This window comes from Rhipicephalus sanguineus, chromosome 10 (assembly GCF_013339695.2).
Source record: "Rhipicephalus sanguineus isolate Rsan-2018 chromosome 10, BIME_Rsan_1.4, whole genome shotgun sequence".
Lineage (NCBI taxonomy): Eukaryota > Metazoa > Arthropoda > Arachnida > Ixodida > Ixodidae > Rhipicephalus > Rhipicephalus sanguineus.
The window spans coordinates 149,206,967-149,230,806 of NC_051185.1; the positions used below are offsets into that span (position 1 = coordinate 149,206,967).

Here is a 23,840-nt window from a genome sequence, read left to right on the forward strand (position 1 = left end):
CCCGCAAGCACAGCCACTCGATACGCCGTATCGTCGATCCCGCTCACCGTCGCCTGCACCAAACTCACCGCACCACCGCAGTTACGCCTACGCGGTCCGGGGCAGATCGCCTAGCCCTCGTCGGGGAAACTAACAGCAGCGACCTTTGGGGGAAGGTTGCCGCCCGTCGAGATGCTACAACACCCCCAACGTCTTCAGTACGACACAATACGACGGACGATACGACGGATGATACGACGGACGATACGACGTTGCCGCAAGCAAAGGAAATCGTAAGCGCAAACTTAGACGTTCGCATAGACGGACGCCCAGTAACAGCGCTGGTAGATACTGGTGCAGACTTCTCTATTATTAGCCGGAAGCTCGTCGACTGCCTAAAGAAAGTAAAAACTTTATGGACGGGCCCCAACATTAGATCCGCGGGGGGTCAATTGGTGACGCCAACAGGCAAATGTACCGCTCGAATTAATATCGGCAGTTCGGATTTTGTCGCTACTTTTGTCATTTTACCGGAATGCTGCAAAGATCTGATCTTAGGAATGGATTTCCTGCGTGAATACGGCGCCGTTATAAACATTCCTGACAGATCGGTTACGTTTTGGATGGCCCCTGGTCAGATTTTGGATTCGCCCTGTACAGATCAACGACGTAAACCTCTGCGCGTCTTCGACGATGACGTCACCATCCCACCGCGGTCAAGCGCACTTGTGGCTGTGACATGTGACATGCCAAGCAACTCTGCCAACATTGCCGAGCAAATTCCGACGCTGCTATTCAGTCATGGATTGTCTATTGCGAGAGGCGTCGTGAACATAAACCACGGACACACGCAAGTCCTTGTTACGAACTTCAGCTCCGAGCGCCGACATCTTACGAGAGGTATGGCAGTCGCGTACGTGGAAGAGCTCGCTGAGGTGACAGAGTGCTTGACTGTTCAGCAAGATGATTCAACTCACCCGCCGTCCGAACCTCTGTCCGTTGATGTGGGCCCAAGTTTGCTGCCTGCGCAGAAGCAAAGCCTCCTCGAGCTAATTAACCAGTTTCAGGACTGTTTCTCTTCGACTTCCAGAGTTCATCAAACGCCGTTGACGAAACATCGAATTATAACGGACGACGCGACCAGACCCATACGGCAAAACCCGTACCGGGTAGCTCCGCGGGAACGAGAAGCCATTGAAAGTCAGGTGCGACAGATGCTTCAAGATGATGTTATTCAACCGTCGAAGAGCCCTTGGGCATCGCCGGTAGTATTAGTGAAGAAAAAGGACGGCACCTTACGATTCTGCGTGGATTACCGGAAGCTCAATCAGGTCACAAAAAAAGACGTTTACCCGCTACCACGTATTGACGATTCACTCGACCGACTACGGCATGCGCGTTATTTTTCGTCGATGGATTTACGTAGCGGATATTGGCAGATAGAAGTCGACGAAAGGGACAGGGAAAAAACAGCATTCGTGACACCTGATGGTCTTTATGATTTCAAAGTACTTCCATTCGGCTTGTGCTCAGCACCAGCAACATTTCAGCGTCTAATGGACACCGTGCTATCAGGCCTCAAGTGGCAGACGTGCTTAGTGTATTTGGACGACGTCATCGTATTCTCTGCGACATTTGAAGAACACATGAAGCGACTGCACGCAGTATTTCAAGCTATACGTTCTGCTGGACTAACGCTTAAGCCTGAAAAATGCCACTTTGGCTTCGAAGAGCTTCTGTTCCTGGGGCATCTTGTCAGCACTGAAGGTGTGCGGCCTGACCCCGAAAAAATAGCTGCCGTTGCAAATTTTCCAGCACCAACTGACAAAAAGGCAGTCAGACGATTTTTAGGACTGTGCGCCTACTATAGACGCTTTATTGAGAACTTCTCACGCATTGCCTCGCCACTGACACGCCTCACCAGAGAAGACGTCGCATTCGTATGGGATGACGAGCAGCAAAAATCGTTCAACGAGCTGCGGCAACGCCTCGAAAAGCCACCGGTCCTCGGACACTTTGGCGAAGATGCCCCGACAATAGTTCACACCGACGCCAGCAACGTCGGCTTAGGAGCTGTACTCGTGCAGCAGCAAGATGGCGCTGAACGAGTAATCGCTTATGCTAGCAGAACCCTTTCCCGCACGGAAGAGAATTATTCCACCACAGAAAAAGAGTGTCTTGCGGTGGTGTGGGCGGTTATAAAGTTCCGCCCATATTTGTACGGCCGTCCTTTTAATGTTGTCAGCGACCATCACTCCCTTTGTTGGCTGACGAATTTAAAAGACCCATCAGGACGATTAGCGCGCTGGAGCCTCAAGCTTCAAGAATTCGATATGGCTATTGTATCCAAATCAGGGAAGCGACATTCAGATGCCGATTGCCTTTCTCGTGCTCCATACGAGCCTGCGAATGTAGAAGATGACGACGCAGCCTTTGTCGGAGTTGTAAACACGACTACAGTAGCGCAGCTGCAGCGAGACGATCCGGAACTGGAGCCCATAATTCGTTTTTTGGAGGGTCGCACTTCAGCTGTGCCGAAACTGTTTGCGAGAGGACTATCATCATTTTGCTTGCGCAACGATGTCCTGTATAAAGTGAACTTTACGCCGAACGGAAACGACTACTTACTCGTCGTTCCAACATCTCTAAGGAACGAAGTATTACAGGCATGCCATGACGAACCAACATCCGGCCACTTGGGTTACACGCGAACGCTGTGCAGAGTGAGGCAGAAGTACTACTGGCCAAGACTGACGGCGACCGTTCAGCAGTACGTTCGCACATGCCTTGATTGCCAACGCAGGAAAGTACCGCCCGTCAAACCAGCAGGCCTGCTCCATCCTATTGACGTTCCTGGTACTCCATTCGCTCAAGTCGGAATGGATCTCCTAGGCCCATTTCCAACCTCGTCGGCGGGTCGTAGATGGATTATAGTAGCCACAGACTACCTTACTCGCTACGCCGAAACCAAGGCTCTGGAGAGGGGCACTGCAAGTGAAGCAGCTCAATTTTTTGTAGAGAATGTGGTTCTAAGGCATGGCGCTCCTTCAGTGGTAATAACTGACAGGGGAACTGCATTCACAGCCGAGCTATTAGAGATAGTTTTAAGACTTAGTGGCACATCTCACCGGCGAACAACGGCGTATCATCCGCAAACGAATGGTCTGACGGAGCGCCTCAACAAGACACTTGCGGATATGCTTTGCATGTACGTCGATGTGGAGCATAAAAACTGGGACGAGATCCTGCCGTATGTCACGTTTGCATATAACACGGCTCACCAAGAAACAACACGAATGACACCGTTCCGCCTTCTCCACGGTCGTGAGGTGACAACTATGCTAGATGCTATGCTGCCACATGAGTGCGAAGGAGCCGAAACAGATGCTGATTACATCACCCAGCTTGCTCAAGAAGCCCGACAACTTGCGCGCATACGTATTCGTCGCCAGCAGGACTACGATTGAAGGCGATATAATCTTCGTCACCGACCAGTCTCATACACACCGGGAGAGAAAGTTTGGGTGTGGACTCCAATTCGACGTCGTGGCCTATCAGAAAAGCTGTTAATACGGTACTTCGGGCCGTATAAAGTTCTCCGACGTCTCACTGACGTCAACTATGAGGTTGTTCCCGATACTGGGTGATTCCACGAGAGATCGAACATGCCTGTCCGGTCGCATTTTTTGTTTTGCCTGGGTTTTTTATATGTTGTGTGGGCACATTCAAAGTGCACGGAATTGAAAATTTTATTTCCAAGAAACTCTCCCAGCGCGCCAAAAAAATATTTGAAGGTGGCGGCGCATGCCTCCTGTTTTTGCTCACTGCATTGTTTTCGGATTTCACGGCCGAATTTAGCGCGAACTATAAATGATGTGTCGAAAATTTCTTTTGCTGGTTTTAATACGCATTATTGTGAATTACATCCATGCTTTTTTTATGCCGTCCTCACTAAGAAGAAAATGTGAAAAAATGGCAAACACGGCCGAAATCAAAAAAGGGTCCTAAGTTTGAGGCGCCTTGGCGCCTTTACTATTTCAAACAGAAACCTGAAAACAGTGTCAACTATAGAAAAGAGCCTTTGCAACATTTATACGGAAGATCATTTTCCTACGGGCAGCGCAAAAAAAGAAAGCAACAGTTAAAGAAGCGAGTTTTTCAAAAAAGTACATTTTCAAAAAATAAAATAAAATAAACTCCGGTCTCAATTTTGACGGCAATTTTTTATCGAAGAGCGCTTATGTCAATGAACACACGGTTTTAATATCATATGTCCTCATTTGCTTTGTTTACGAGATATAACTGGCCAAAGTGACCCTTGCAATGAGTGCTCACTTCAGTGCGACTGATGGTAGTTAATAGCTTGCATTGTGCGTAAATCGCAGTTTTATTTATTCTGCTGAAGCAAAACCTTGCTCTGGTGGCTTTTCGTCAAGAAAGATGTGTTCTCAGATTTTATTTGTGTCTAGCGTGTGCAAAAGTGGGCTGCTGCCGCCCTCTATATGGCTCACGTGTAAACAGTTTGCAGCCTACAACCTCGCCTACAATCATCAGAGGAAAGATGGGCGCGCCTGTTCAAGATATCAACCGCTTCTTCTTCCTGAAGGAATGCCTGGTCTACCTCATCGCGGTTAGATGTAGACAGGTTTTCCTTGAGGAGCCTAAAGCAATGCAAGCAGACCTCGCAGGTGTCGCGAAGATCCTCAGCCTATGACAGTAGCTTCTGGAGGTAGGCAACAACAAAAAGAGCAAAGAAAAAAAATCTGCGCATCGAAAACGTTTTCCTCAGCAATCTTCTTTTTGTGAACGCGTAAATAATCGGCACAGAACAATCGGACGTAGCCATGGGCCGCGCGCATCGCGTGTAGTGAACAGCTAGACCTAGAGCAAGCCGAAACGTTTATACTGAACGGCGCCGCACAAGTTATCTCACATCTGCGCAGCTGTCATGAATGCCTTTCCAGAACTGCTTACGGTTGAACATTTTATGACTAAGGGTGTCTAAGCGCTTTGGGCTGTAATATTTAATTTGTAGGCCACACTCATTGTCAAAACTAAGGGTAATGTCCGTCTGGTGCCACCAATGACCTTCGCTGTCCTCGACGTGGGAAAGCACTTTAGTAAAGTGGCAACAAAACATCATAAATTGGGCAGCTTCTGCCACTCATGGCTTAATAATGCCGCACCGCACGTCTTCTGGCAGCTGAAACGCTGAGGTAAAGGTCGAGATGATACAGGAAGACGTTATCTGCGACGCCGAAAACATGTGATAGCGGGAAGTGAAACGAACGGCTCGGAAATCATTGAGCTACTTTTTTTACAAATGTTGTTTAGGCACAATGTGCGTCGAATGGGGAAGATGGTTAGAGCGTACAATGCATGTAATGGAAGGGAAGCAAGCAGGCAGTGAGAAAACAACTGCATAACAGCGCGCCTGCTGATTGTGGCATTTAGTTACAGATTAAGTTGGCCTTCGCTGCATACAGATGCTTTATTCTGTGTGCAAGGAGAGTTTTGACAAAGTGACCTAAACCATGTGTTCGCGGTGTCTCGCGTGCTTCTGATTAACGAATACTGGCGGGTAAGTTGAGGTTGTAAGCTGCAAACTGCGTACGCGTTCGGCCTTTAGAGAGCGGCAGAAGCCCACCCCCACACACGCTAGACATAATTAAAGTTTGAGAATGCATTTTTCTTGACGACAAGACACCAGAGCAAGCTTTTACTGCAGGAAAATAATTAAAACTAGATTTAAGTGCAATGCAAGCTGATGACAACTATCGACCGCACTGAAGTGAGCACACACAGCAAGGGTAATTATGGCCCGTTAAATCTCGTGAACAAAGCAAATGAGGACATACATATTAACTCGGTGTTTTCACTGACATAAGCGCTCTTCGACAAAAAAATGTCAAAATTGAGGCCTGAGTTGTTTTATTTTTCGAAAATGTACTTTTTTGAAAAAAACTCGTTTCTTTAACTATTTTCTTCTTATTTCGCGCTGCCTGTAGGAAAACGATCTTCCGCATAAATGTTGCAAAGGCTCCTTGAAATACTTGGAAAAAAGCATGGATGTAATTCACAGTAATGCGTATTAATACCAACAAGAAAATTTTCGACACATCGTTTATAGTTCGCGTTAAATTCGACCGTGAAATCCCAAAACATTGCAGTGAACAAAAAACTGGAGGTCAGCGCCGCCATCTTCAAATATTTTTTGGCACGCTGGGAGTGTTTCTCGATAATAAAATTTTCGGTTCCGTGCACTTTGAATGTGCCCACATAACATCATAAAAAACCCAGGCAAAACAAAAATATCGACCGGACAGGCACGTTCGATCTCTCGTGGAATCACCCTTTAGAGGGCGGCAGCAGCCCACTTTCGCACACGGTAGAACCAAATAAAATCTGAGAACACATTTTTCTTGACGAAAAGCCACCAGAACAAGGTTTTGATGCAGCAGAATAATTAAAACTGCGATTTACGCACAATGCAAGCTATTAACAACCATCAGTCGCCCTAAGTGAGCACTCACAGCAAGGGTCACTTTGGCCAGTTATATCTCGTAAACAAAGCAAATGAGGACATATGATATTAAAACCATGTGTTCATTGACATAAGCGCTCTTCGATAAAAAATTGCCGTCAAGATTGAGACCGGAGTTTTTTTTATTTTATTTTTTGAAAATGTACTTTTTTGAAAAAACTCGCTTCTTTAACTATTTTTTTTCTTTTTTTGCGCTGCCCGTAGGAAAACTATCTTCTGTATAAATGTTGCAAAGGCTCTTTTCTATAGTTGACACTGTTTTCAAGTTTATGTTTGAAATAGTAAAGGCGCCAAGGCGCCTCAAACTTAGGACCCTTTTTTGATTTCGGCCGTGTTTGCCATTTTTTCACATTTTCTTCTTAGTGAGGACGGCATAAAAAAAGCATGGATGTAATTTACAGTAGTGCGTATTAAAACCAGCAAAAGAAATTTTCGACACATCGTTTATAGTTCGCGCTAAATTCGGCCGTGAAATCCGAAAACAGTGCAGTGAGCAAAAACGGGAGGCATGCGCCGCCACCTTCAAATATTTTTTTGGCGCGCTGGGAGCGTTTCTTGGAAATAAAATTTTCAGTTCCGTGCACTTTCAATGTGCCCACATAACATATAAAAAACCCAGGCAAAACAAAAATTGCGACCGGACAGGCATGTTCGATCTCTCGTGGAATCACCCTACTGCTCATGGCTCAAGGCGTAAAAGGCATGCACCAGAAGTCGTACACGTGGTTCGGATGAAGCCCTATTTGTCCGAATGAAATCATACGCTGCCAGTGCGTACAGACCCCTGTGGTTATGAAGCATCGGGACGATGCCTTCTTGGAAGGGAGGCTGATGTCACGACTAAAAGCCGGCAGACTGACAGAGGACAACGAAGTGAGGAGCACGAGCAGCAACCACGGTCGCTCTCTGAGGAAGACGACGTTGAAGTGGCTGCTCTTTTGATCTGTCATTACAGACCTTGTTTTCCTTGTCGCACCGTGGTCCTGTGTCCTCTTCTTTCCGCGTTGCGACAATATATATATATATATATATATATATATATATATATATATATATATATATATATATATATATATATATATATATATATATATATATATATATATATATATATATATATTATTATTATTATTATATATATACCGCTGAGCTACCACCGCGGGCAAAGCAACATTTCGATGCATGTACACACCGGATTTTCCGTCCGATCGCCCGCTACAAAGCGCACGGCATCATTAATAATCATCATCAACAAATAATATCCTCTAGCGGGCCCGGGTGGGGCCTGGTCATGAACAAGCGCGCCCTGGATTAGTTTAGTAATGAACGCCCGGGCTGGGCCCGGGCTTAAAACGACGGGCCCGGGCCAGGCTCGGGCTGGGTACGGTCAAGTACGCCTGGGCCCGGGCCGGGCTCGGGCTGGGTTCGGTCATGTTAGAGTCACTGTATATGCTACCTTTAGGTAGCATATACAGTAACTCTAGGTCATGTACGCCCGGGCCCGGGCCGGGCCCGCGCTTGGAACCACGGGCCCGGGCTGGGCTTGGGCTTCATAAAGCGGGCCGTAAAATCCGGCCCGTGCAGTGCTCTAGGGCAATGTCCACAATTTCTGGACATGAGTCTTTCGCTCGGGAGCGGACACTTTCCTTGCATTTCACCGATCATAAGTGGTAATAATGAAGGGACCACGTAAACCAACAGTCTTGCCTCACATCCACACGCGCTGCAATGCATAGATAAATGTGCCAAAAGGTTATTCTTGACCGAAAGATCATGCTCCCTCGCTCGATCGTTTCCGCATCGGCCGGTCTGGCCGATATAAACCCTTCCACAGGAGAGCTGAATTTTGTACACCACTCTCATCGCAAAAGGCCTCGCACGCCTCTTACCACAGGGGGCAGGCACGGGCCCCCTTGAAATCTGTAGGCACAGGCCCGACAGTTTTCTTGGCGCAGAAAACACCCCTGGTACTTTGTACCTATTGGCCACCTTTTTAAGGTTGTGTGCAACCTTGTGGGCGTACAGGACAACTACTGGTCTTTTTTCGAACCGCTGACATTCCTTCTTTCCCTTTAATCTTTTGAAGCAGGGATTCAGCCGCTGCTGCAACGACAGAGCGAGGATACCCAGCTGTATATAGCCGGCTGATGAAATATGATGCATGCACTTACCGTTATCTTCCTTGTAAATACGTGAGGTCGCGCATCACGTACTTCTAAATATCAACCGATAGGCCACAAAAAATTATTTCACTATTCCAAGGGGCGCAGCAGTTCGCCGCTTGCATTTCCCATACAAGCTTGTTGCAGCATGTATGCATTCACTGCCTCCTTTATTATGCAACGCTGCCGTAGCAGCAACAGCTCAAGAGAGCAGGCAGATATAGTTATGTTGCTTAAAGTGGTTAGAGGTAAACGTTTATGGAACTGGAAGCTGCCGAAGCTGTTTTTTTTTTTATTGAAGGGCAGATTGCATGCTTAAGTGAAGAGTAATACATTTAAATGGCCCCTAAACAACCTCCGAAGGTACAAAGTACGAGCGAATTATTCAGCGTTTTCCGTCTTTTCTGCACAATTCATGGCGTTCGCAGGCTGTTCACGTGACACCATGAAGAAATAGCCGCTCGATTGCTTCGTACATGAGGGATATGAGTTGTGAATCCTCCAACTTTGTTTTGCCATCCAGTCGCACGAGTCGAGTCGAAGAAACTTTATTGCAAGGGAATTCAGGACCTCCCAGGCCCCTGGGTCCTCGCGCAACCCCACCACACTCAAACGTTCATGTCTAATAAGTCCATGACGTTGACAGCCCGGCGGGCGGCGATCTTCTGCCTTGCCGGGTCCGTGGAGGCGTAAATAGCGAGGTCTCCTAGTCCTCCCAGGTGGATCTCATGGAAGGTCTCTCGAAGGAGCGTGCGTGTACCTTTGCTGAGCTCACTGCGAATGCTCGTGCTGAAAGGCGAATATGGCCCCCCCACCCCCCCACTCTTCCCTTACTATACCAGGGAACAGCACCTATGGCGCCGTCTGCAAACGCGGACTTTACCTACCCCCTCCCTCCTCTCTCACTACCGACCCGCCCCATCTTCCTGCCCTCTGTGCAATGCACCAAGGGCAAACCTAACCCACATTCTCCTGGCCTGTCCGTCTTCTCCTTCTCCCGGCGGGTCGGTGCTAGTCGCACGCACGTTCTGCCTCGTCTTGCATGGCTATCATGCGCGATCAACTGATTGCACATTGTTTTGTGTGTTTTCGGCTGCGCAAATGGAGATAACAGCATGTAGTCGAAGAGCACGAAATAACTGATAGGCTCAACGCTTAGTGCTGATATTGTCCGCGTGTTTTACAAGGAAATAAGAGATATAGCGCTCGAAAATCAACCCATTTTCAGAAGCTGACTCTGCACGTATGCTTCTGCGAAAAATGCGCTATGTCAATGACATTTCGTATGATATACCAAAAAACCCCCGTTTAACAAGAATAATGACCCCTATTTATTGTCATAAAATATGACACGAAATAATAATAATAATAATAATAATAATAATAATAATAATAATAATAATAATAATAATAATAATAATAATAATAATAATAATAATAATAATATAATAAAGAGCTGAGACACGGCGTGGACAAGAGAAACTGTAATATGACAGTGTAGAACCGTAAGCCTAGCCAGCGCAAACAGCAACAACGTTCAGCACGAGCCGCTCCTGTGTAGCGCTGACGATACGACTGTGTAGCTAGCTCTTTAGGGTGCACTTCTTCTTCATCACATTTTCCCCCTCGCTGAAGACGGAGCCCGGTAGGCGTTCTAAGGTGTCGTAAGAACAAGGGGTTCGTGATATGGCTTGAGGCGATCCACGTGAACAGTTTCGCGGCCTCGGCGACGCAGGTCCGTAGTGGGCGTGAGGGGTTCGATGATGTAACGGGAGAAGTTTGCTGTAGCACGCGGTAGGGTCCATGGTACCGGCTAACAAACTTCGAGGAGTTACCTGGCGCAGGAGTGGGAGGTACCCAGAGCCAAACAAGAGGGTTGGGCGAAAATTGATTGTGGGGCCGTCCGTCGTCGTGTCGAAATTTCTGTAGCCCCTGTTCCTGAGTTGTAAGGGAGCGGGCTAGTTGCCGACATTCTTCTGCATATCGAGCAGCTTCGGAAACTGGTGTGCCCTCTGAGGAGTCGGGTCGGTAAGGAAGAATGGTGTCGATCGGAGACGATGGTTCTCGGCCATAGAGTAAAAAGAAGGGAGAAAAGCCGGTCGTCGCCTGGGGTGCCGTATTGTAGGCGTACGTGACGTAGGGAAGAATAAGGTCCCAGTTGGTGTGGTTAGAGGCGACATACATAGAAATCATGTCTCCAAGATTTCGGTTGAAACGCTCGGTCAAGCCGTTTGTTTGAGGGTGATATGCGGTAGTACAGCGGTGAATCACATGACATTCAGCGAGAAGTTCTTGAATAACATCCGCGAGAAAGACGCGCCCTCGGTCGCTCAGGAGTTCACGAGGAGCGCCATGACGTAGAACAAAGCGTTGAAGCCGGAAAGACGCAACGTCACGTGCCGTTGCGGCTGGCAGAGCGGCTGTTTCTGCATATCTCGTGAGGTGGTCTATCGCCACAATAACCCAGCGATTTCCGGCGGATGTGTATGGTAGAGGACCGTAAAGGTCTATTCCAACCCGGTCAAATGGTCGCATTGGGCACGGCAACGGCTGCATTGGTCCAGAAGAGCGGCAAGGATCGGGCTTGCGGCGTTGACACTCTGTGCAAGATCGAATGTACTTTTGTACGAATGTGTACATGCCGCGCCAGTAAAACCGAAGACGTAGTCTGGCATAGGTCTTAAACAGACCAGCGTGTGCGCACTGTGGATCGGCATGAAAAGCAGCACATATGCTGGCGCGGAGTTGCCTGGGCATGACAAGTAGCCATTTGCGGCCGTCAGATTGGTAGTTGCGGCGATAAAGGATGCCATCACGGATGGCGAAGTGAGAGGCTTGTCGGCGTAGTGCTCGAGATGGCGGGCGTGCGAGCGCGTCAGATAGGTAATCCATCAAAGACGCAATCCACGAATCTTTGCGTTGCTCCAAAGCCATGTCGATGGATCCTAATGGCGAACATAAGTTGTCCAGAATGGAGACACTCGCAATGTCAGTGGAAACAGGCGAACGCGAAAGAGCGTCGGCATCGGCATGCTTCTGGCCTGAGCGGTAGATAACCCGGATGTCGTACTCTTGGAGCCGCAAAGCCCATCTTGCCAAGCGGCCGGAGGGATCTTTGAGGGAGGACAACCAGCAAAGTGCGTGATGATCGGTAACGACATCGAAGGGTCGACCGTACAGGTAAGGCCGAAATTTTGTAATGGCCCAGATGATCGCTAGGCATTCTTTTTCAGTTACTGAATAATTTGCTTCAGCTCTTGTTAGTGCGCGACTCGCGTACGCAACAACATAGTCTTGGTAGCCGGGCTTTCGTTGGGCGAGGACTGCTCCAAGACCGACACCGCTAGCATCCGTGTGGATTTCTGTGGGAGCACTTGGATCGAAATGACGCAGTATGGGTGGTGTGGTCAGTAGCTGACGTAGCGTCGCAAACGCATGATCGCAAGCCGGGGACCACGCGGACAGATTGGGGTCTCCTTGAAGCAGGTCTGTCAAAGGTGCCATAATCGAGGCGAAATTGCGAATGAATCGGCGAAAGTATGAACAAAGGCCGATGAAACTGCGCAACTCTTTTAAAGACGCAGGCCTCGGGAACTCTTTAACGGCACGTAGCTTAGCGGGATCAGGGAGTACGCCATCTTTCGATACGACAATAATAATAATAATAATATCTGTCCCAAAACAGCGATATGATTATGAGAGACACCGTAGTGGAGGGCTCCGGAAATTTCGACCACATGGGGTTCTTTAACGTGCACCTAAATCTAAGTACATGGGCCTCAGACATTTTCGCCTCCATCGAAAAAGCAGACGCCGCGGCCGAGATACGAAAAAATGTAAACCGCGTAAGAGTCGATTTTCGTACTTTTGTTCTTGTCTCGCATTGTTGTGCATCTTAATAATTAGTACGAACTATCATCAAGCAGCGAACTATCATCAAGCACTATCATCAAGCAGCGCACTCAAAAGGACGAAGTGGAAAGAGGCAGGAAAAAAAAAACCGACACTCGCACGCAACGGTTTTTTCCTGCCTCTTCATTGAGATTAGGCTCTGGCATACAATGAAGTGAGGTATTTGGTGCACAGTTTTACAACACGGTTATAAAAAACTGTGTGCTTAGGCTGAAATGACTTTACGTAAGCTGTAACCGGTTATGACTGACGAACGTTGCCTTTAAGATATTTTAATTGGGTTTTAAAGTAAGCGTGAGTGCTCATCGGAGTTTTCAGCTCCTCGCGACATCGTACTAGTACGACGCAGACAGAGGCCCCGCGTGACGTTTCACGACTGAAACGAGCATTGTCGACGTCAGAGAATATTTTCGGGGCGCGCACGATATCCGGACTGGCAGCCGGCGAGGACTATTGTTCGTCACCCCTCTCGCTCCGCTCGCTCTGTTGTCGGGCAGCTCTCAACGTAGTTCTGGCTGCTTCGGCCAGGAATGCTTTTTTTTTTCTGGATAGGGGGGAGAGGGGCTGGGGGCACGTACTTAACAATACCGAAGCATCAAAACGGTATTTGCCGAAGCTAGATGGTTCATAGGAGACAGAGCCATAGGAGACGAAACCAGCGTTAAATACCGAAGCACCCGCATCGTTTCATTCCTTACCTCGCGCGGGGCCCCGATTTGAAAACTGCGCTTTCAACGACACCAAAGCTTGAGTGCACGTGACCTTAGGCGCTCCCCCGCTGTGGGGCGCTTGTTTCTTATACCGTGTGTGTGTGTTTTTTTTTTCTCTTTTTTTGTTCGCTGGCTAGGGCAAATTAATCTTGCCCGCCCGATACAAAGGGAATCGCCCCAAGTCATCATCATCATCATCAACCTGTCACACAGGGCAACTTAAGTGCACTTTGAGGGAGTGCACTTCGCCGCTAGTGTCATTTGCACGCTCGGTCACACCGGCGAGTTTAGTGTCATTTTGAGCGAGTGCACTTACGCCCCCAGAATGGCACTTTGGCAGCGCGCTGCTACAGGAGAAAGGGAAGTGCACTTTGGAAATGATTGTAATGACGATGGGTACTTAAGTAGCACAACAGGTATTTGTTATTTCAGGCAATGTGTCTTAAGTAATACTGTGTTACAGCTATAACCAGCCCTAAAAATAAAATTTACGTACAAACGCGGCGGCTGCAGCCATTGCACGGCGTGCGCTGGGCATGCCCCTGGCGGTCGGGGCTGTAAACTGCCCGAGAACGAGAATAGCAAAGTAGTTTTTTGTACTAGCAGGCACTAGCGACGGTTTGCAAATAAATACGCTAATGCAAAACGCGGCGATCATGGTATTTTTGAACCATCGTTCTCGTTATGAGGAATACTGCCATGTATTCAAACAAATCATAATACAACAAAAAAAACCTTGCTCCTCTCGCCCTCGGGCAGTTTGCGGTCACGTCCGTTAGGGCGATGCGGGAGCACATGCCGTGCAACTGTGCAATGGCCGCGTGCGTCGCGTTGTTTACTTCCTTGCACATGTGTAGGTCAGTCATTCTCTAGTCACTTGCGATGGCGTTTCCACGGGTGCCACTTCCACGAAGACAACGTGGTCCGACGCAGAGACGCGGGCGCTCATACGCCTTTGGGAGGAACAAATGAGTGCTGCCAAAACACGCTCCAAACACCCGTCACCGCTACGCGTCCCTTCTGCACCGGAGTCCGCCATTTTTGTTTTCGATTCGTCTTTGATATTACACTGTCTTTTCTCCACTCGCGATGACCAATGATGTTATGCGGTTGCACTATTTACTTCATTTGCGCGCAAAGTTTATTTTAAATTATGTTCATGCCTGTTTGAAAGCGAGCATTGCCAAAAATAAATATATGTTGCGCTGCTAAACCACCAATTGCCACTACCGTCATTTCCAAAGCACACTTCTCTTTCTCGTGTAGCAGCGCGCCGACAAAGTGACACTCTGTGAGCGTAAGTGCACTCGCTCAAAATGACACTAAATTTGCCAGTGTGACCGGGGTATTATGGTATTTAGGCGGGCGTTTCGAACTGACGCAAGATTGTTCTCAATTAACGACGCTAGCATTAATTATGCGACGCGTTAGAGCATTTACGATTCAATCCCGGGATTACCAGACACAAAGCTACAAATTACAGTAAAAAAGTCGCAGACAAAACTTTCGCTGTCAGGGGTCCTCTAAAGTCAACTTTACCATGGTGCACCCACTGACATCGACACTAGCTTGACGTCAGGCTACAGTACTAATTCTGGTGACTTCACGCAGTAGTCTGGCTAGTTGTGATGACGTCAAGTACAAAAACTTCCAAAACGACTGCTTTTGCGTCACCAACAGAGCCACGGTACGGAGCGGCCGTGGAAACGTCACGGTTGCGCGAGGACGCGACGAGAAGCTCGTGCCATGTTGTGACGTCAGGGTACACTAGGAACCGAAGCTTGCTTACTGTAATTCTTCTTCAGGGTGTAATTCTTCAGGGTGTAATACTGTAATTCTTCTTCAGGGTGCACACACGCTTAGCAGTACATTTTCTAGGCTCTTGGGGGCTTGGCCTTTCATTTGACGCGGAAAAAAACTGAAAATTTTCGGGTCAGTACTCCTTTAACCATAAAATCAGATGTATTCGCACGGTGCTTCACCTACAGTCCCAGTATGCTGGATCACTTGTCCAGAACACCAGGGGCGTAGCCAGGGGGGGAGCTTATGGGGCTTCAGCCCCCCCCCCGAAATTTTTCGTGCTCTCATACACCACCAACCAGCGGCGTCACCCGGGTGGTGGGATTTATTGGGCTTCAGCCGGATTATTATTTATTTAATTATTTATCTTTTTCTGACCCTCAAAATGCTAGCAGAAGCAAGTTTGATATCGGGCTCTACACAGATGGCTCAAAAGTGGATGATGACACAAAACATCAACTGCTAGATTCTCCTTGGATTCCTCCGCCATGCTATATGTTTAAGTCTATGAACGATTTTAGGCAGAAACGAAGGTTTACGTGGCTTGGCTGAACAGGTACCGATGGCTTAGCTACTCAGCGCTTCAAGAGGGTGCGTTTTGCCGAGTGTGTGTCCTTTTTAGCAGAAGTGAGATTGGCAAGGGCCAACATGCGCGCACTAAGGCCCTCGTATCCAAGCCATTTCAAAAGTGGAAGCACGTCCTCGAAGTCTTCGGTGCACATGAGGTCACTAAATATCACACTGACGCTCATCTGGTAGCCGATAGTTTTCTTCAAACCTTCTCAGTATGTGCGCCCAGTGTTGTTGATCAACTGGACCATGGCAGGCAAATTCAAATAAGAGAGACCCGAAGGAAGTTACAGCCTATTGTTGAGACAGTTCTCTTTTGCGGGCGGCAAGGTGTGGCTCTCCGTGGACATAGAGACAGTGGTCTCATGGATTCAAGCAGAGCCTCCTCTACAAATACAGGCAACTTTAGAGCACTGCTTCGCATGCGCGTGGATTGTGGCGACACAGATCTAAAAAAGCATTTGGAAAATTGCTCAAATAAGGCCTCATATTTTAGTGCAGATGTACAAAACCACATTATAGAAATCTCTGCTGCAATCATCAAGGAAAGCCTAGTCGCAAAAGTAAACGCTGCAGGCTACTTCTCCGTACTTGCTGATGAAACGACGGATGTTGCTGGTATCGAGCAGCTTACTGTTTGTGCAAGGTACCTTAATAAGGATGCGAACGGAATCGAAGAAGTGTTCTTATAGGCTTTGTGCCAATTCACGACCAAATGGCCGGGCCCTCGCCGACACCATCATAAGGCTCCTCATAGAAATGGGAATTAGCATGCAGCATCTCTGTGGTCAAGGCTACGATGGTGCAAGTTCGATGGCCGGCAAAACGAATGGTGTTCAAGCTGCTGTTCGTGAGCAATATCCAGCCGCACTCTATGTACTCACTGCGCGTGTCACTCCCTTAATCTAGTTGTGTGTGCGGCCGTAAATCTTCTAGCCGCTCACACGTTTTGCGAAAAATGATAAGTTTGAGCTGTCCTTAGTCTACAAAGCAGCGCCTTTTGGGACTATGCGAAACGCGCTGGGCCGAGAAGCACGATGCAGTGCTTTCATTTGTGAGCCTCTTTGAGCCGTTCATCACAGCACTAGAGGAGATTAAGTTTAACGGAAATGGCGAAAGTCCAGTGCAGGCAAACAGTCTAATGTTGGCACTCTTTTCACCAGCGTTCCTTGTAAGCCTGCATGTGACGGAGCACGTGTTAGCACTGACTTTGCCACTGTCAAAGAAGCTGCATACGAGGAGTATCGACATGAGCGCTGCCATTGACGACATAGAAGTGGTACAGGAGACAAGTGAAAGTGACCGAAAGAACACGAATGCTTCATTCTCAAAAATATTTGCACAAGTGCAGGCATTGGCAGAAACACTGAATGTGGAGATCACCAGCCGTCGAGCCGGTGTCCGGAAGCAAACCTTGTGAGCAATGCATTCGTAAGCGCGGAAGAATATTTTCGCAGAACCCTGTTCATTCCGTTCATGGACCACGAACTAGCCCAGTTAAACCAACGGTTCAAAAAGCATAGGGCACTTCTAAAGGACTTTTCAATAATTGTACCATCCGCAATACCACCAATGCAAGATGATCGAGAGAAAGGAGCAGAAAATCTCCTGACCGTTTTTGCGCATGACGTCGAAACGAGGGCTGGTTTTAGAGAACTGCGATATGCTGGACAAAGTGGGCGAACAAAGCAGCAAACCAGCACCCCGGTACTGGAACCGATGCCCTCTCTCATTGCGACAGCAGGTTCTATGCGAATGTGTACAAGCTACTCCGGATTCTAGTCACCCTTCCAGTGGCCACTGCCAGCGCAGAGAGAACGTTTTCAAGCATGTGGTTACTTAAGAACTACTTACGCTCCACGATGTCTGAGGAACGCATGGTTGGCCAGGCACTTCTGTACGCCCTCAGAAATGTCTACATCAGCGTGTCGGAAGTCATTGACCGTTTCGCTAAGCTTCCTCGCCGGGTCAACGTTGTCCTTTGATATCGAGCAGGACAAAAATCAGCGCAAACGAAAGGAAAAGACACTGCTGTTCCAGAGTTCAGGTCAATGAGCCCGTAATTCTGACGCAATATTATTGTTCACCACCTTTTAAAGCCGTGAGGATTTTGTACCTTTTAGCAGTTAACACTGCGACCTTATATAAACATAAGAATACGGGCATCAGGTGGACGTTACCAGCCAATCGACAGCTTCACCTTGTTCACTGAGAGGTCGGCATACGTGGCGTTACCAAACAAATTCAACTATTGCGAAGCCGTACTAGCAGCATTGTTTGTTACTTTCATTTGTCGTTTTTGTTCTTCATTGCTTTTTGAACTAGAAGCGGCAACCTTCCTTTTATATTGAGTGCACAATAGTGGTTCGCACTTATAAAACAGTTTTGAAATAGTTTCTTTCGTTATTTCTGCGCTCTTCCTTTATAGTTCTGTCCACATGGTGCGTCCGAGACAGCAGCTTGGCCCAAGGACATATCAGTTGGGCATTATGTATAGTGATCATTGCTTAGTTCCGTTTATTGAATGCATATTTAAATGTACATTTGTGAAGTTTTGCGCAAGCATACTGCGCACTGTTTCCGGTGACATGTTTTGCCCGTATTCGAGGTGTACTTTCCCATTCTTGCTTTTCCCTGGCCGCATCATTTGTGCAAAAAGATGAACATTTTGCGTAAACAATCTACATTAAAATATTTGATCTCATCCTGGTTATTTTGTGGACTTCATTTTTTTTGTTATCAGGCGCTTCTTCAGTTCAAAACTGATGCAGTTCCGAAGTGTACGTGATATTTGCCGTACCTGTTAAACACACACACACACACACACACACACACACACACACACACACACACACACACACACACACACACACACACACACACACACACACACACACACACACACACACACACACACACACACACACACACACACACACACACACACACACACACACACACACATGATTGTGTCCTCTACCGCCCTATAAATAACCCCACCGATGTCTCCCCTCTACAGCATGACCTCTCACGTATTCAGCAGTGGTGTACCACCTGGTTGATGTCCCTTAATGCGAAAAAAAAACATTACTAATTTCTTTCCATCGTCGCCGAAACCACACGTCGGCTACTTACACAATCAACAACTGTCATATAGCTGCTACTGACTCGATTAAATACCTGGGTGTCCATCTTTTGAGTGACCTATCTTGGGGCGACCATATAAATCACATAATTCACTCCGCTAACCGCGCTCTAGGGTACATACGCCGTAACGTTTCCATGGCACCACCTTCCGTTAAACTATACGCTTATAAAATCATTGTCAGACCAAAACTTGAGTATGCATCTGCTGTCTTTGACCCCCACCAAACTAATCATATCGAAATACTTGAGTCAGTACAGAACCGAGCAACCAGATTCATTGTTTCAGATTATTCCCGCTACTCGAGCGTCTCCGCCCTCAAATCCCAGGTAAATCTTTCTACCCTCGCTCTTCGTCGTCGCATTGCACGTCTCTGCCTTTTTCGCAGATTCTTTTATTCAACCTCGTGCGACAACCACCTCATCCAGCCGGTCCATCGAGGTCATCGCACAAGTTATCAAAATGCTGTGATTCCGCCCCGTGCCCACAACACCTCATTTCAGCAGTCCTTCTTTTTGCGCACCGCCCGAGACTGGAATGACCTTCCGAACGAAGCAGCAGTCATCCGCGATTTTGCGCGCTTCAAAAATTCCATCCAGTAAGCAGACTCAACCACATCCTAACATACACCTTCATCGATACCGCCATTTTATGACGCCCACCCCTCACGTAAAGTCCCATACGGAACCTTTGAGGATATAACAAATAAATAAATAAATAAATAAATAAATAAATAAATAAATAAATAAATAAATAAATACTTAGTCGGTCTAAAAATTCAATGAGGAGGTCGCGCTGCAACGTGAGCCCCCCCCCCCCCCCCCGAACAAAATTCCTGGCTACGCTACTGCAGAACACGTGTTACACAAATGCCCTTACTCCTACACAAAGGAATCGAGCCGTTGCAATACATTAAAATATACTTTTATTGCATGTATTTCGTAAAAACGTAGACATGTTGAAGATAAAATCGGCATCGTTTTTCGATTTGTCAGACACTGCGTGATAGTGTTTTTTTCTTTTTTCACTTCACAATGCGCATGCGGTTATGATGATACTGAAAAGTGACAGATACATGAAACAAAGATAAAAGATTAAATGACCCACTCACTCTTGGCACCAACTTCAGGTAAAGAATACACTTCCCGAAAATACGAAGCTTTTGCCACTCGAATATTTGCGAAATGCATGCCGATACAAGAGAACGAATGACTTAAAGGAAACAAAATATCTGGTAATGTTCTCGCATTATGCGACACTGTTCAGGACGCATCAGTTTTAACAAGGCATGTCTTTGCTACTCACTGTCGTAAGCAAAAGTAAAAATGATGGGCAAGAACACGTCACGAAGGTTATGGGGAGACCGCCGAGGAGGATGGCTTTGACTCGCAGGAATTTCAGCGACCTGGAAGGCTCTATGTGTATACATAAATAAATAAGCGAAGTTGTGAGACGTAGCGAAAGGTCGGCACATTCATCCGTGCCAGTAAAGCACGTCGTCAAGAGGCTAAGCAATCACAAAGCTGAAATCTCCCTAGAGACCGCCCAAGTACCGATAGCGCGGCTTCGCAAGCCCAATAAAAGTCGATGTCGAGCACAGCACGCACGAAGAGTTCGCGGTCGCCTTGTAGCTGCGGGGCTCGTAGCGATGGACGAAGCCTCGGCGAATCCAGGACATGCGATCCAGCCGGGCGCTGAACTTGTTCCTGAAGTGGACGTGCAGCGCCTCAAGCGCGGGTAACGTCCGCACCAGCGTGCCCGCCGAGGCTTCCACAACTTCAAAAGAAAGCGTCACGTTGGAGAGGAGGCACAGGTAGCGCAAATTGGGCGCTTTGGCCAGTTCGCGCAACAACAGGTCGTCGTCCAGGCGCAAGCCGTTGTCCTCAAGCAGCAGAGAATACAATCGGCAGTTGCCTGTCAACAGAACGCCCAGTGCAAGGTTACTGCATAGTCCGAACTCGCTGCCACACAACCGCAACTCGACGACGTCGCAAGCGTTGACGAATGCGAACCAATTCAACTGAGCCGTGCACGAAAAAGTGAGCCTTTGGAGACTAATCAACTTCCCGGTAGTCCGGCACTCATTCGGGCGCAGGGAGAAACTGCCGTAACGGCAAGGCCCGCACTCGCCCTTGTAGATTCCCACGTAGTTCATTTGCACGTCGAGCTCCTGGAGCCTGCTGCACGCGCTCGCGAGCGATGTCAGACAGAAGCGGTCTCCCATGAAGAAGCAGGGGCTCACCGAAAGGGCCCGGAGTCGGCCAAGGCTCTGGGGAAGACTAGAAAAGGACGTGCCTTCGGGAAAGTGGAACGCATTCAGGTTCAACTCGGTGATGTTGCCGCAAGCGTGCAGCAAGGTGGCAATGCCGTCGCACAGTCTGGGAGACCCTGGTACGTCCCGCGCTTGCGCGATCGTCGAGACCAGCGTCAGGGCTTTCAACTTGGCCCACGTGTACGAAGCGGCGGCGAAGTCTAACTTGTGCGCGGCCGCGATATCGTCGACGACAAGGACTATTTGCTCCTGGTTGCCGGGCCCACTCTGCACAATATCGTCGAGCCAGATGCAGCTACTGAAGCCGCCCTTGTAGTGCATGGAAATGTTACCGCACACCAGCACATCGTGCTCTAAGTCCAACGGCCTCCGCGGCACATTTTCGGTGCGTCGGCACATCGACGTCACTTGTTCGTCCGTCGTGAACACAAACTTACACAGGCTCGCCGACAAGAGCGAGAGGGCGAGTGTGGCGCACTGCTGCACCGATGTCCGGCGGGCGTCGAGCATCACGTGCACGTGAAGGCGCCGCATTCTAGAGCTTCGGCCTAGCATGAATGCCAGGAACTCGAAGCTGGGGTGCTCGGCGCTCTCCACTTCCACGTACATGTCGTACAGCCGCTCACTCAGGGCGAACGAGAAGCGGCCCACTCTGGCGGCCTCGAAGTAACGCCGAAGTTGATAGTCGCAGTGCAGCGTCCAGTCCAGCCTTTGCAGAACAGGGAGGGACTTGGTCGAGAAGAGCGCTTTAACATCGAGTGGGCAGCGGACGCAGCGCAGTTCGGTCAGGTGCTCGCACATGAAGACGCACTCGAGCAGCTCCGAAGGCCGAGCCACGATGCAGTTGTTCAGGCACAGCCTCCTCACGTGTGCCCAGCGTCCTAGGGCGAGGAGCCATTTTAAGGAGGCCGCGTCGCAGTGGGCGTCGCAACGGACGGTCTGCAAGAGCTGCTCGTTGTCGACAGCGAGTGCCTTGAAGTTGGGTCCGATGTCGCCGACATTTAGGCGCGACTCTGCGTCGAGGTACTCGAGGACGCGTAGCCATACCTCGCGAGGAAGGCAGCCGAAGTCGCTGTTTTTCGACGCCCACGCCCCAGGCTTTGGGAGCCTTTGGCTAGGTTGCTGCTGTGGACGACAGCTGCACACATTCATGACTCGTTCGGCATGTTCTTTTGGCTGAAATGTTTGCAACGGCTGAAACCAGTTGCACGGAACCCGTATTTATCTACTTTGTCTATCACGTGAAGCTGTTCTTACTACAGATAAGAGCGCGCCTGACAGCTTTGAAGTCAAATATGTACATTGACGATTTCACGATTTCACCGCTCCAGAGAGGCATGCGCAGTAATCATAGAGTAACGTCTGCTATCCCCTTTGTCCTGAGGGTAAAATAAACAAATGTACAAGGCTTAGTGGACACAGCCGGAGACCCTGCTGACATACTTTAGAATGCCTCGATGCAAAGTCGACTTGGGTTCGCAACCTTAGTTTTACAGCACAGGCGAAAACAGACGATAACGACAGAGACAAGCGCGGACTGCTCACTAAAGTTTAGAATTAACGCACCATATATCCACTTGAGAACAACAGAAAGCGGGCAACAACACGAAATATGGTAAGTTTGTACCGAGAGCCAAGAAAATGGGGCCAGCTAGTGCGAAGACTGTGGAAAAAGCGGAGCTGGTGACCTTCCCCTTGCCCTCACATCACTCCTACCCACCCTCAATTCCCTGTTATACGCCTAGTGCGCGCCGACGGAAGCGCCATAGGCGGCGAACTCAATCATTGCTCTCGGGAAAGCAAGCAGACGGCCGCCGTGGTTTCCTACGTCGTTGTACGTGTGTTTCCGCGTTGTTCACGTTTCCGTAGTGAAATAAGCAACGTTCGTCGTATGTGTGGTGGCCGAAACTTCAAGGGATGTCGAATAACAATTGCTGTGGAGTGGAGTGCTCAAACACCTGCAAAAACGCGCCCGGAACACGGTTTTACTCACTTACCGCAAGGCCTCCTGAGCAAGAGCGACGGAAGCAATGGATCGCCGCTGTTCGTTGGCAAAGACGAGCCGCTTCGTCATTGTGCGGGTTAACGCGTCGCTTCTTGTTCTAATGCTTTCGTTCTGCCATATCGGTGCTCGCTGGATGCACTCGATCACGTTGACACTGGTAGACGACCAACGTTATCAGCCTGAGCATGCGTTGGTTCGGTTCGACCGCCGTGCAGGGCACTTCGCTCAAACGTTCTATATTTCAGAAGTGTTGTAGTTCGGGCGAGTTGGTCATCCATGAACTTAACTTGTACTAGCGCGGTACATGTACCGCGCTATTACAAGCTGAGTTCTATATTATTTACAGAAACAGAAATGCAGCAATGATTGACTTCAGAAAGAACAAGAAGTGATTGAGACGTCACCTTTGTAAACAAAACAAAGCGGATGTTCACCACGAGCTGCACCTCATAGCTGGATCTTGTTACGCTGGTCTGCGCGACGCACCTTTCATATTCACCGGCATGACGATTCACTCCACGCGGACGTTCGTTCTCCTCCGCAGTCGGTCATCACATGTCTTCTCGGCGACCCTGTTCAAAACTTGTCACTGTCATTTCTTGATACTTAACTCACAGCACTAGATCATCAAACAACACGTCTTCTGCGGTCGAGCGAACGATGCTATCACTCATTAGTGCACCCAGGATTTCTCTCAGGGGGGGGGGGGGTTGAACTCCTGACAAGATTACAGGAGTGCGG

The 23,840-nt window shown here is 48.6% G+C and overlaps 1 protein-coding gene across 1 annotated transcript; it reads right to left on the bottom strand.

The window, feature by feature from the left end:
• Window positions 1–19,733: 19,733 nt before the first annotated feature.
• LOC125760057 (uncharacterized) lies at window positions 19,734–22,415 on the bottom strand. The gene has a single exon (XM_049419701.1). It carries the CDS (start codon window positions 22,244–22,246, stop codon window positions 20,357–20,359), a length of 1,890 nt encoding a protein of 629 aa, XP_049275658.1. The 5' UTR covers window positions 22,247–22,415; the 3' UTR covers window positions 19,734–20,356.
• Between the last annotated feature and the right edge of the window lie 1,425 nt (window positions 22,416–23,840).